Source organism: Centroberyx gerrardi, chromosome 14 (assembly GCF_048128805.1).
Source record: "Centroberyx gerrardi isolate f3 chromosome 14, fCenGer3.hap1.cur.20231027, whole genome shotgun sequence".
NCBI classification, from domain to species: Eukaryota; Metazoa; Chordata; class Actinopteri; order Beryciformes; family Berycidae; genus Centroberyx; species Centroberyx gerrardi.
The window spans coordinates 11,451,944-11,465,047 of NC_136010.1; the positions used below are offsets into that span (position 1 = coordinate 11,451,944).

Genomic DNA, 13,104 nt, shown 5'->3' on the forward strand with positions numbered 1-13,104 from the left:
GCCCCTGGTTCAATATACCTAAGTTCAAACTCTCAAAAACTGATCTATCAGTTAGAAACCTCTCATCAGGTGCATTAAGAATTCTTTTTGCAGGTTGAGGGGGAAAAATAACAATCCCAAAGATTTTATTTTCAAAGGCAAGCATTTGATCAGTAGTCATCAATTAAACTTACTGAGGTGCAAATTACGCCACAAGGATTAGATGAAAGAGCCTGTGTGTCATTTTCTCCCCTCCTCCTCAAAGCTCGGCTCGGTTCAGAGTACACACAAACAGCAGGCTGATCCCTGGCATGGCGGTGACAGGGTGACACTTCCCCTCACATTACAGAGGCTGAGCTGACGGAGGGGCTTAACAGATAGTGGCATCACGGGCGTACATTTACAAATAAATCTACTGCTCTGGCTGTGTGGCACTCCTCTGCATGTGTAGCCCCTTGTATCGCTGCTTCTGCTTTGCATTACTGATTTCAGCTGGAGCCTTGCCACAAGATCTAGTTACCATATCGGCGTGAGTCCTTCTTTCCAGATGGCGTGCCAAGATTTCTCGGGTAATATTTGTCAAACTGGATCCGTGGCATTTTGGGTTTGGTTTCTCCTTTTTTTATGTAACTGTATAGGCCCTCGGCAGACTACAGAATCACGCCACCTAGATTCCTCCATAATAATATTTTGCACAATCGTTTCCTCTTATGAGGTTAAACAGGGCTAAAAATTGCCTTGATGTGGGAGATGAGTCAGTCAGCCATAGCCTCTTGTTACCCTGTAGTCTTTTGTCAACTCATATAGTTTTATTTCTATTTCATGCAAGAGTCAATCCCATCTGAGTACACTGGGTAAGATCAGACGCCAATATCAATATGACAGGTGCTCACATCTCCCTCAGCCACTGAACAAAGCTATAAGATCAACTGGCAGGGGTCCATGCCTGCTACAATACCCACATTAACTTGATGGCTGTAAATGATACTGTCAAGTGTTCCAGCTAATTATTTACCTTTGTTCATTTATGTGTGAATGCGTTTGGAGGCGCATTATGATTGATAATCCCATTGTTTCTTCTTTTGTTTCTGCCATTGCTTTTTTATTATTCATATTATGTGGCATTACACAGACAAGCTATTGTAGGGAATTAGTCGTTTTAGGGAATTTCCACAGCAAACCCTATGAATAAACAATTCTTTTTTTTCCCCAGTAAATTAGTTATCATCAATTTTGAATGTTGTGTTGGGGAAATGAATTAACATAGACATATCATGCTCAGAAAGGGTGTGACAGTGGATACTTTCAGTACCGACACATCGTCAAATTCACAGGAGCTGTCAGACAAAAGCATGTGCTGTAGGCTTCACCTGTCACACTGCCCCTTGACTCTAGAAGTGTAAAGACATAACATAAATAAACCTAGAAGGTCTGTTTTTAGGGTTATATGACTGTAAATTAATCCACCAAGTATAGACTTTAAAAATACGCAATAAACCTCATGTCAGGTTTTACCAGCAGCAGTGATTATCATCAGTATTATTGCCTCTTGATTGATTATGCATCGTTTCGTGACACTTTGTCACGTCTCTCTTTCTCAGATCAAACACCATATTTTATAGGCCGAAACCTTCAAAGCTTGTCATATCCTGTCAAGATGATGAAATGATTAAGAAGCACCATGAAAGTGACATTTGGCAGATGGACTGTATTTTTCAGTACAGAGTTCCTGCACTACTTTCCTTTGATAAAACATGAAACATATCCTCTGCTCAGGTTTTCAGTTTGTGACAAGCTTTTTGACTTCAGTAATGCTACATAAGAAAGATTATTGGGCCTCTCAAGTCAATTACACAAAAGAAAAAACTGGATCCCTTTGTAACATGAAGTTGCAGGGCCAAGAAAATTAGGTTAGGTTCAAGTAGGGTTTGCTGACTGAAATCTCTTGCATGATCTGTATCAGTGGTAGCTGGCGATTTAGAGCCTACTGGCTCTATTTAGACTACCAAAACAAGGTTTTAATAGATAACAGCAGTAGCCTATAGGGCATCTCAGTTCATTTTATATAACATTGCCACAAAGGTGAAGAAAGCAATGTACGATTTCTTCAATCCAGCTCTTTTATATCTACTTCCTAAACCCCTTCCTTCTTCCCTGGATCTCTCTCTCTCTCCTTTCGTCTTTCGTCTCTGGGAGTATGGGTGCATGTCAAGCGATTGTTGAATTGAAATATTGATGTGGAGTATCAAAGCGTGGCGTAGCACTCCTGTGTTTCCAGAACTAACCACGAAGCGCTTTGATCAGATACTCCTGTGATCTGACTTCTGAAGTTGTTAAGAGTGCTGGAAAACAAAATGCAAACAAACTTCAAGTGCTCTTGGTATTGATAAAAGTTTTCTTTGACAAGTGGAGATGCGTGCTGTCTGCCTGTCTGCACAAGAGTGGAGATTTTGGGGTTTTCATACATGCTAATGGACAAGAGATGAGGGAATAATTATATTTTTTCCCTCTCTCACACACAGTAATGTAAACTGTAGTATAGGGGTGGGAATCACCACAGAGCTCCCGCTGTGATATTAACACAATACTGCCACAATACAGTAATATTGCATTTCTTAATGTTCTGCGCTTGATTAATTTTCTGCGATTTGGTACTGTGATTATGATTTGATTCTGCAGTATATTGTGATTTATCACTTCATTTCCTTTCATTTGGCCACAGTAAAAAGCTGAAATAATATGCCTCTGGGCAATAAAAAGCTAAAATAATATCCCTTTGAGCCATGAAAGCAATTATAATTAGGAGTAACAATTTCAGACTTTAAAGTACTCTTTCAGTAAACATGAAAAAACACAATTTCAATAATATGATTAAGGGGTGTTAAGGTGGTGGAAAAAAAAGAATTCAAGCGGGTGATGTATTCCACCAGAACTTAGCTGTTATCCCATTATTGCTATTGATTAGAGAAAAAAAAAAAATCATATTGGTTTTCTATTAACTTCTTAGAAATGAGAATGATCATTTGCTTGATATGCAGAAGGATGTACGGGGCAGAGGTAACTTTGAGGTTAAAGGAGAACCATGGGTTTTTCAAGATTCACCATGTTCACTGCTGGAGAAGAACTGATAGTCTCTCCATTGCAGAGATAAAATGATACCGCTGAAGAAATGCCACACCATCACTAAAACATGGCTTTGTGACTACTATAACCAGCCCACACCCCTCGATGTGCCACTGAGCAAGGCACTGCAGTAATGAACCTTTATCAGAGTGTGTATGTCTATCTCTGCTTACCTTGTCTATCTCTCTCTGAACCTCTCATTCTCTCTCACACACAAACGCACACACACACACAAACACACACTCACGCATTTCTAACTCAATAGGAGACAGGAAAGAGACTCCTGAATGAGGTATCAAATAGTTGCACTGTAAACTCCAGCTGCTGGTGTTGGTCCTCATTCCAATGAAACTGAGTGTCATGGTAATTACATCCCATCTTGTCCTGTCTTGGATTGGTGAATGGTTAAAAGTAAAGCACTATAGCAAGCAGCAGGCTTTTACATGCTGTCTGTCTCATCCATTAGGCCACATTTGTCACATGAGGGCCATTTAGTCGGCACGGTGCTGTAAAATTGGCTTTTTGACATGGCCACCAGTACAAAGGCTGCTCTCCTCCATGGCTGGCCTTTTAGAGTGCAGATGGTCAAGACAGCTGGGACAATTTAGTGATCTGAGGCTTTTAAACTGCCCCCCAGGCATGATAAAAACAGCTTGAGCAGCTACTAGCATATTCTGCATTGTTTTGCAAGCTTAAGAGTAAGACTTATCGGAAACAAAAACAAGACCATTTGTTTTCTGCAGCGAGCAAACGGGGCTGAAAACTCTTTCTGCATTCGGGATCAGGATAGATTTCAGTACATTAAGCCAACACAAAAAGCCCCGCAGTGGTGTGAAGCCATCTTTGTTTCTTTCTCAGATGTCGTGTCTGTCATTTTTCTACTTAGAAATAGGTGCATGAGAAACTCTGTATTGCCTTATCAGGTCTTAGCCCATGTCAGTTTTGAAGTTGAAGTTGCTGCTAGCCACCCATTCAGAGGGATGAAGAGGGAGTGGGCCTGATTACCAGCAATCTCACCAGCTGTTTAATGAACACAGGGACCTCTTTCTCTGGAAATGAGTTTTCCCTTGAAAACTGTGGAAGCCGTATCCAGGTCTATTTAAATGAGGTAACATGGGGAAGGTAAGCACCACCACATGAGCATTGTTTTCACAGTTCAAAGTGAGGAGAGAGTACTTTGCACTTCAAAGCCACTCATCTGGGAGGCAGTACAGTGGGGGTGGGGTGGAGGGGGGGGGGGAAGGGGGGGAGGAGGAGAGGGGACAGGAAATAAGAATCAGGGTAATTAACAACTTCTGCTCCGTAATAAACCAGAGACACAGCATACCTCTGCCTGGAAGATACACTCCTATTTTGATGTCCTCCTCGCTGTTTTCCTTTACTAACATTTTCTTTCATCCTAAATGTTTACTTTAATCGGTTATTAGACTATTTTCCCCAATACTGTAGAAATTACATCCTATTTATTAACATTTGCATGGCGTATTTGTGTCTCAAAAAAGAAAATTAATTGTGTTTTATTTATATAACAGCAGTATCGATCTGCAGATGTTGATCTAATATTGAAATAGTGCAGACAATTTTGCATTTCAAGCAAGAGACATGAAGGAATTGGATTATTATAATTTATTAAAATGCATCTTTCTTAGGCTTGTTCCATTTGCTAAATCTAGTATTTATCTGGTTTAACATCCAGTAATTATTTTGAAAGAGACGCTGAGGATTTATCATTTTATCATTATCACAAGCATGCTTTTATTTTATAGAGAACACATTGATTTTTAGATTTGCTCAGTTTTAATCCTCACTTAAAATAAGCAAAACCAGTGTGATTAGTCTTCATTAACAGGCTGCAGATTAAGTCTTGACTATATTACATCATTGGGAGGTAAATCTTTTGGATAAATCTTTGTTTCAAGCTGAGGTCTCTGTCAAGGACATAAAGTCGGCTGCACTCTAATGTATCACTGTCTCCTCTGCATTCACACAACTTCAAATAGGCCTGAGGCAGAACCAAATGGTACAGTTAGGAGATAATCTTCACTATCTTGCCTTTATTTTTGGTAGCTGTTAATTCTTACAATTACAAGTGGAATAATGGTGTATCTGCATTTCTGTTCAAATCAATTTATAAGGCAGAACTTTTAAAGTTGAATTTAGTTCTTTTAGTTCTTTTAGGCGACTTCTCCTTGGGGTACGTTTATTTAAGAATCACAGGAAAACCTGTGAAAAAGGGAACAGTAGATAAGTGAGGGACTGGGAATTTACATGAGAAATAGGTTCCCAGCCTGGATTTAAACTCTTAACATTGTAATGGTGAACAGACTTACAGAATGAGATTAAGCCTCAATCTGCATTTAATGGACCAGATCTGAAGCGGCCTCTACTTGAACCTTGAAATGTGAGAATGTCACACAGGGCAGCCTATTTGACATGTCACCTACCGGTGAGAACTGAGGTGCTTTGATTGAGTTTTATCAATTAGCTTTGTGAGGGAAAACACTGTGGCATTCTTCAGTGTGTGAGCCTCACTCCTGCCAGGCCAAGAACTGTCTGTTACCGGGTTAAAGAGGAAACATTTTGAATTTGTCATCCAGAGACTATTTTCTAAATATAAAACATGTAGCTGGATATCTTCCAAACTAACCTCAGTGTATTTATTCATCTCTGTACAAAAACACTTGTTTAATGTTCATCACATACCAGGTGATATTCTTCAAGACTGCACTGATATACATGGTGTCAAAGATCATTTAAGCAAAACTATATCCAGAAATTTTGGGCTGTGGAGTTGAAATTTTTCATGATGTTGGCCCATCTTCAAATGCTTGATTTAACTGAACCAGAAGCGTACTGTTATCAGGAATTTAGCAGAGAGTACACCCACCTAAACTCAATTTACTCACCTTTTTAGGCTATCATGAATCTTTTCGACATAAATTCTTAGTATACATCATGCTAAGTTGTATCAAACTGATATAAGATATATGAAGACAGGGTCATTTAAGGAAAAAAACACATAAGTTTATGCTTTTCTGTAAATATTATTTTGTTTCTATTGGTGGTTTGTCTTGATAATCACCAACTGGAGGTCATGGTTTATCCATCTTTTTTATTTAACACTACATCACTGATTGTTACCATAAATAAAGTCTATTTATTCATTACCTTTGCTTGAATTCCCACAATGGAGTTGAAGCAGTATGCAAATACCCTCAGAGTGAGAAATACTTTGACTAAGCAGGCTATATTAATCTTAGATTTTTAACAGACTAAGCAATTTGTTCTAGCGCACAATTTAGTCATAAATGTAGATCTACTTTTGCTGAAATTGTGCTGAAACACTAAATGGTAGCTCTTTGAAATGTTCTTTAAATCATATACAGTAATGGCTGTAGAGTAGGTTTCCTTTGAAAATTAAGGATATAACATGTAATTACACACGTCCAGGAAAGTTCAAATAGAATATCATGCCCTGAAAGTGAGATATTACAGAAGATCCTTTATCATGCCTCAAGTTTTTTCAGAACAATTGGAGGAGGAGTCAGTTCGTGGGGTCAGCATTTGGTTGAAATTGAGTGAAATTATGAGTAGCCCACCCCTTCACCTAATAGTCAATGTAGCCCCCCTCCTTCCACCCTTACATCCCCCTCTATTGACTGGCTCTGCTGCATCATACTGGAGACCCCGTTGAGAGGATCTTTTCTCTCTATAAAGAGAAGATGCAGCCCGGGCGCCTTTGAGATGATCGCAAGGATTTACTGCGCGCGCCTCTTCCTCGAACTTCAAAAGGCATCTTCGGCTGCTTGAGTACTACTTCTTGTCAAAGAAGACCAGATGATTTGGACTGCTAGCGCTCCTAAATTTTGACCAAGTGGACTGCGGGACAACTGAATGACGCGGGATTACCTATAGCCTTGTAGGACAGAACAAAGTCCAAGACCCGAATGCGAGCATCTTCTCCTCGTGCGCTCAGTGCCGCCGTTTAGACTGGTGCGTCGTTGCCTCTCGGCGCGGTTTGTACTGCAGGTGTGTGGAGAAGGAGCAAGGACAGATGGCTGCGCTGACGATACAAAGGACTGACAACTTTTTGCACACCTTTTTACAGGTTTGTTGTATAATCCTTTTGACAATACACTAGGCTGCATGTATTGCGCTTTTATGTTGCTACTGGATGCGCGTAAAAGCGCATCCACCACAGCTTGTGCGTAATGAATGAACGCGTGTAATGTTTCTATAGTCGTTTTAAGTTGACTTAGATGTTTAATGTGTCTGATGCGTAATTGGGAAATGAATTACTATTTATTGTATTAGTATTAAAATACATTTCAGTGACCGAGATCATAGAAAAAGAGACAATTAAGAGTAAACACTGGATATTTCAGATAAAGGTAAATAAATGTGAAAATAGGAACTAGAAAATAGGAAATAGGAACACAATTTCTTTAACAAAAAGGGACATTACATATAATTCTAAATATTTTATGTTTGCATTATTTAACACAAAATACTAATTTAAAAAAATATCTATTTAAAACTTTCCAGTTAGCTGCATGGTGGCTGATATAAAATTCTGGTGTGTGTATGTGTGTCCCCTCACAGGACCGGACCCCCAGCTCCTCTCCAGAGGGAGCACCTAACGCCCTCTCCTTCCTGGCCACCACCTGTAGCCAGGCCTGGCAGGTGGGAGGCGCAATGGGCTCAGAAGGCTCCCAGTTCCCCTACGAGGGCACAGTCAGCTCAACATCAGGGATGTTTCAGCTCTGGAGCAACGAAATGGCACCCAACTCAGCGCTCAGCACACACCAGATGACCTTCACAGTGCCCAAGGTGCAGTTCCCTGGACACATGCAGTCTGGCCTGGGCCACCACCACCATCACCACCACCACCACCATGAGCTGCCTCTCACCCCTCCGGCTGAACCGCCCTCGTCCTACTCCTTCGAACTCTCCCCGGTCAAAGTGCTGTCCTCCCAGCCACAGGGCAACAGCCCCTACTATCCTCAGCACAACAGTGTGGGACAGAACTTCCCCAGCTTCCTCCAGAACTCCTCAGCCAGGCATCACCTGCCTGGAGGCCATGTGGAGGAAGGGCAGCAGTGGTGGAGCCTACCCCAAACCAATGCCGCCCCCCCAAACCATCCCTTCTCCCTGGGCAGGCAGCTGGTCCTGGGCCACCAGCCCCAGATAGCTGCACTTCTCCAGGGAACCTCCAAGGGCCTGCTGAGCTCCACGCGCCGCTGTCGACGCTGCAAATGCCCCAACTGCCAGGCTAACGGCGGGGGGTTGGAGTTTGGCAAGAAGAGACTGCACATCTGCCACATCCCAGAATGTGGCAAAGTGTACAAGAAGACCTCTCACCTCAAGGCCCACCTGCGCTGGCACGCCGGGGAGAGGCCCTTCATCTGCAACTGGCTCTTCTGCGGGAAAAGTTTCACACGTTCAGACGAGCTACAGCGGCACCTCCGCACGCACACCGGAGAGAAGCGCTTTGGCTGCCAGCAGTGTGGCAAGAGGTTCATGAGGAGTGACCACCTCTCCAAACACGTGAAGACCCACCAGACCAGGAAGAGCCGGTCTGGCCAGCCTTCACAGCACGGACCCACAGACCCTCTGCTCGCCACCATCAAGAGAGAGTAATCTCTGTGGTCGACCATTTAGACAAAACAAACAGCAATGAGCAGACTGTGTGACTTACACTCACTGCCATAGGTTTGCACCAGGGTAAGCATCCAGCTCCTCTTCCATCTTCTGTCGTCAAAGCCCTACTTTTGACTTCAGCATTAATTAGGTACTGTGAGTACAATAGAATTTTGTTCAAATATTCAGAGACCATTTTGAGTAAATTGTAAGACAACTTGAAGCCTTTTTCAGTGATTGTGTGAGTTTTGGTACATTCACTGTTGCCACACAAACAGATGGGAGATCTGTTTGATCAAAACTGATTCATGCTGATGACAAATCAAGACTTGTTTCAAATTCTACAAACTGCTATGAATATCCACGACCATAATTCGATTTTTTATAATCAAAATTCATGATGTAAATATTTGTAAGGCGGTGGCAGACATGGGCAAAATTCCAGTTTTACCATAATATGTTGTCCATATTATCATGTTGAAATAAATTTATGCCTTAGTACAGCTAAAGGTTGCTGTATAAAAATTCAACTTTTTGCTCTTTTGAAAATAGATTCAGTATGGAATAATGCTTTGGTTGCTGTTGATAATTTGATTTTTATTCAAAAAAGTATCTTAATTTGTCTGCTTCAAGGTAGGGATCTTTTTTTAAATGTAAACGCGAGCCTCTTTGATCTACAGATTTATCTCATCTGCTCTTAATCAGTATATTTATCATTGTGAAACACCATTGCTCCAGATAAGCAAACGTTTTAAACTTGTAAGTTCTTTGTAAATTATGTATAAATATCATGAACAACTTTATTGAAGTTATGGCCGCATGTAAATTTTAATAAACATTATCCTTGCTGAAACAAATTCACTGCTTCTAATAATGTTATTTCCTTACATCTTCAAGACTCAGAGTGAAGTAACAGTTTGAATTAACGGAATTAACCTTCTTACCACCTCATTCAATAAATGTGTGAATTTCTGAGAATGCCCTCAAGCCCCAAAACACCTAACATTTTATTTACATGATAATTTGACTGCATTCAGAATACAAATGCTGCTCATTGTGTCGTTGGTGTGAAGGAAGAAACTCCCAGAGAAGACCTGAGATGGTGGGGTGTTCAAAGATTTTCACACCTCAAAGTAAATACTGATCCCATTGATGGGGGTCGGTTGTCTCGCCTTCTGCAATCAAGTTCACAGTCATGCGGCTTTTAATGAGTGTTTTCTTTCTCTCAGTGGAGAAGATTGAGTCAACAGATGCAACAGAGAGCGCTGGAGAGGAATTCCCTGTGAATGGGACCCCTGTTGCCGAGACCCCCTCGGTGGTGACAGGAACTCCCTTTGATTTTGCACCCTTGTGAAAGTTAATACCCTTTCCCCCTCTGTCCCCAGCCTCCATATATCACAGCCATGTTACGATCAGCCCCGCTTTACTGCCCAGAATGGGGCTTTATTCAGAGGCCAGCCAACCAGATGTCAGCTCATCCAGGGGTTTCTTCTCTTTGTCTTCCAGCCTGTTTGAACTTTCTCTTAGGGGGATGATGCACTGAAAATTAAGCAAGCAAAATGCTCTGCCTTTGTCTATATCAATGGTTCCCAAAGTGGGGTGTGGGGAGCTCCAGGGGGTCCCCAGCAAAATGAGGAAGAGTTTAATTTCACTGTTATTTCATTCACAAGGTTCGCGAGAGAGAGATGTGAGAATGTATACGGATTACTATATTGATCATAGGTTTCACTCGGGCCACAGTGGTTCACCCCACCTACAGTATAGACAGTTATATAATTATTATTCTTAAACATAATTAACAACAAAAATCTCCTCAGATCGGATTATTTATAGATTAGATATTTTTTTTATCAAATGGGGGTCTGTGGCCTAATGTTGATCCATTTAGGGATCCTTCACATGAAAAAGCATGGGAACCCCTGGTCCATATGGCCAGAGTTACGCTCTTTGTTGATTTATTGATTGATCAAAAGCAGAAAGGGACAGGCTCTATCGAGATAGATTGTAGAGAAAATTCAGTACAACACTGCAGTGCAATTTCAGAGCCTAGTGAAAGTAAAACACTGACCAAACACTGCACTTTCTTTCAAAAAGACACTTTTTATTTGATATGATACAACAGATTCTACTCAGTCAAACATGGCATCAACCAACCCCTCTCTTGGTCTTATGTCCATATCTTTCTTTTGATTCTCTGTAGTGGTATTCCTTTGTGTTACATGCAAAAAATGCCTGATCAATAATCCCCATGAAAACACGCCAGCTCACAATAACTATTGATGGGATCTGTGAGATGGTTCCACTCACCTAATTTCTCACCTTTCAATTCACTCTGTTTAATTTGGTTTTGTCGGAGATAGACTGTTAAGCAGCTTTTGCTTCAAGGAGGGCATTGAAATATGAGGCCTATTGATCTTTGGTGCAGCTGTGTGATACAACTAAACTGGACGTGAAAGCCTTGTGGGGACCTCTACTGGCCACAAAGAGGAACTGACCTGACACTGACAGGATAACCTATCTAGTCTCCTCTTTATGTATAGTATATGCCACTTGTTACTCAGGCATTACAGTCCATACAATCAGACAGATATTTATGATTGTTCCATCATTACTTGCAAGACTAGTGGCAATCTGCACTATAGAGTAAGAGCATGAAATATTTGCGCTACGGTCGTTTTTTGGCACTGTGAGGAAGGGAGAGCATGCAGATTCGGCTTCTTTCTGTTTATCAGGTAATATCCTTAATTTTAACCAACTGGAGCAGTAAAATTAATTGACTTCTTTCTTTCATTCTTCATCTTACGAGTGGAAATGTAAGCTTGGCATTATGGTAAGCAGCACTGTACAGTATGTAGTGTATATGGGCAAAAGCGAACAGAGAATATTGAAATGGTGCACAGCCTTGACATGACAACATTGGACTTGACTAATAAAACAATTGAATTTCATATTAGTTTAAACCAATGCATTTCTCTTTGAGGAGTCGTGTCCTCAAACCACAAGCAACCCATTCTGGCCTGGAAAGAAAGATCCGTGTAAAGTAGCACTATGCCAGTCAGTCACCAAGGAGATATTGCAGGCAGCACTTTTGGGTCAGCACAGCAGTCCCGTTAAATGGCCATGTCTTCTTGTCTCCAATATAGTTATAGACTCTTGCACCTGTCTAACCATCAGCAACTCCACTAGAGTTGAGCAAGAAGTCTTCTGAAGTGACGTCATGCCCACAGAGGACCTCCAGGGGGCTCCCTTACTCCTTTTTTGTCCAGATCAAACGAGGGCCAATCTCAGTCAAACAGAATAAGAGAGCATAGGGGCTCTCAACACCGTGGCAAGAAAGAAAGTTCTCCACTTTCACTTGAAATTCGAGTGAGTCCAGTCCAGAGAGGCATGTTCAGATCAAGTGTCCTGCCTTTCCCATTCCTGTCTACATAAACAGCGAACTCAGTTGTCAGCAGGGGAATGACATTATGTGTTAATATAGCTGTGTTTGTCTTCACAAAGGGGCGTCAGAAAAATCCAGCAGGGTGAGGAAACTGAAAAAGCTGAAAGTGCTCTTCTTCAGATCGAAGAGCTTTAATAAGGGAGTTTATCAGAGTGTTTACAAGAAGCGCCGCTGCCAATCCTGTGCACACCCTCACACACTCAGACGCATACATACATTGTTGCACAAACTTACACATTCAAGCACACACATAACTCCAGTGACCGCCCCAATCAGGAATGGATATTTTATCTTCTTTGAACAAAAATTCCCCTTGCCCCTTGAAAGAGAGGAGAGTAAGATATGCAAACTCTCAAAATGGTAAAAAGCAGAAATTGCCATAACACCCAGTGTAGAGCGTTTGTACTCTCAGCCCAGTAACATTTCACTGGGTGCTGTTCATAAACACTGGCGGTGGCCAAGGCAAGTCACCTCACATTGAAAAGCTCTCTAAAAACAGGAGCCAAGTCACTTTATAGTTGCAGCCCATTATTCCTTCATATATTCCTTGACGTTCCTTCACTGTCCTCCGGAAATCATCACCGAACCAGGTTAGGGTCCAGCCCGACAATAATAACACAAACTGACGGTAGACGAGTCTTCTTGTCTCTACAGCTGTGGTGTTAGCCGCTGTCCTCCTGGCCCTGGAGTCAGATGGTATCAGAGTTCATAGGTCATCCTCAGCCAGCTGGGTCAGGTTACTGGAGCGTCGTCCAGATGAGGGACAGGGGCCCGACACTGGAGCCTGGCTCCCAGCGTCAGCAGCCGGACCCCTGCGGCAGCCCTCTCCTGCTCTCTGCTGGGGAGATGGGGAACATTAATCACACAGCCGGGGGCTCACTCACATAACTACTGAATGGAAAAGGAAGCCTCATCCTGAA

At 41.8% G+C, this 13,104-nt stretch overlaps 2 protein-coding genes across 4 annotated transcripts in view; one reads left to right on the forward strand and one right to left on the reverse strand.

Annotated features, from left to right (window-relative positions):
• Window positions 1-7,156: 7,156 nt before the first annotated feature.
• On the forward strand, window positions 7,157-8,742 carry sp5l (Sp5 transcription factor-like). Its single transcript, XM_071903279.2, has 2 exons — window positions 7,157-7,210; window positions 7,705-8,742. The coding sequence occupies exons 1-2, from the start codon at window positions 7,157-7,159 to the stop codon at window positions 8,740-8,742; spliced, it is 1,092 nt and encodes a 363-aa protein (XP_071759380.1).
• Window positions 8,743-10,822: 2,080 nt separating this feature from the next.
• arhgef25a (Rho guanine nucleotide exchange factor (GEF) 25a) overlaps window positions 10,823-13,104 on the reverse strand; it is a 44,682-nt gene continuing 42,400 nt past the window's right edge. For 2 of the 3 annotated variants that reach the window (XM_078288433.1, XM_078288435.1), the window contains one exon: window positions 10,823-13,022. In XM_078288433.1, the coding sequence (XP_078144559.1) occupies window positions 12,891-13,022 (132 nt within the window). In that variant the 3' untranslated portion in view covers window positions 10,823-12,890. The remainder of the gene's footprint in view (window positions 13,023-13,104) is intronic. The other variant, XM_078288434.1, reaches the window with a different exon arrangement.

Excerpts from the sequence above, each read along its gene's own strand:
- sp5l (XM_071903279.2), top strand. The coding sequence starts at position 7,157 with ATGGCTGCGCTGACGATACAAAGGACTGACAACTTTTTGCACACCTTT. Across the intron at positions 7,211-7,704 it reads TTTTGCACACCTTTTTACAG|GACCGGACCCCCAGCTCCTC; the intron begins GTTTGTTGTATA and ends GTCCCCTCACAG.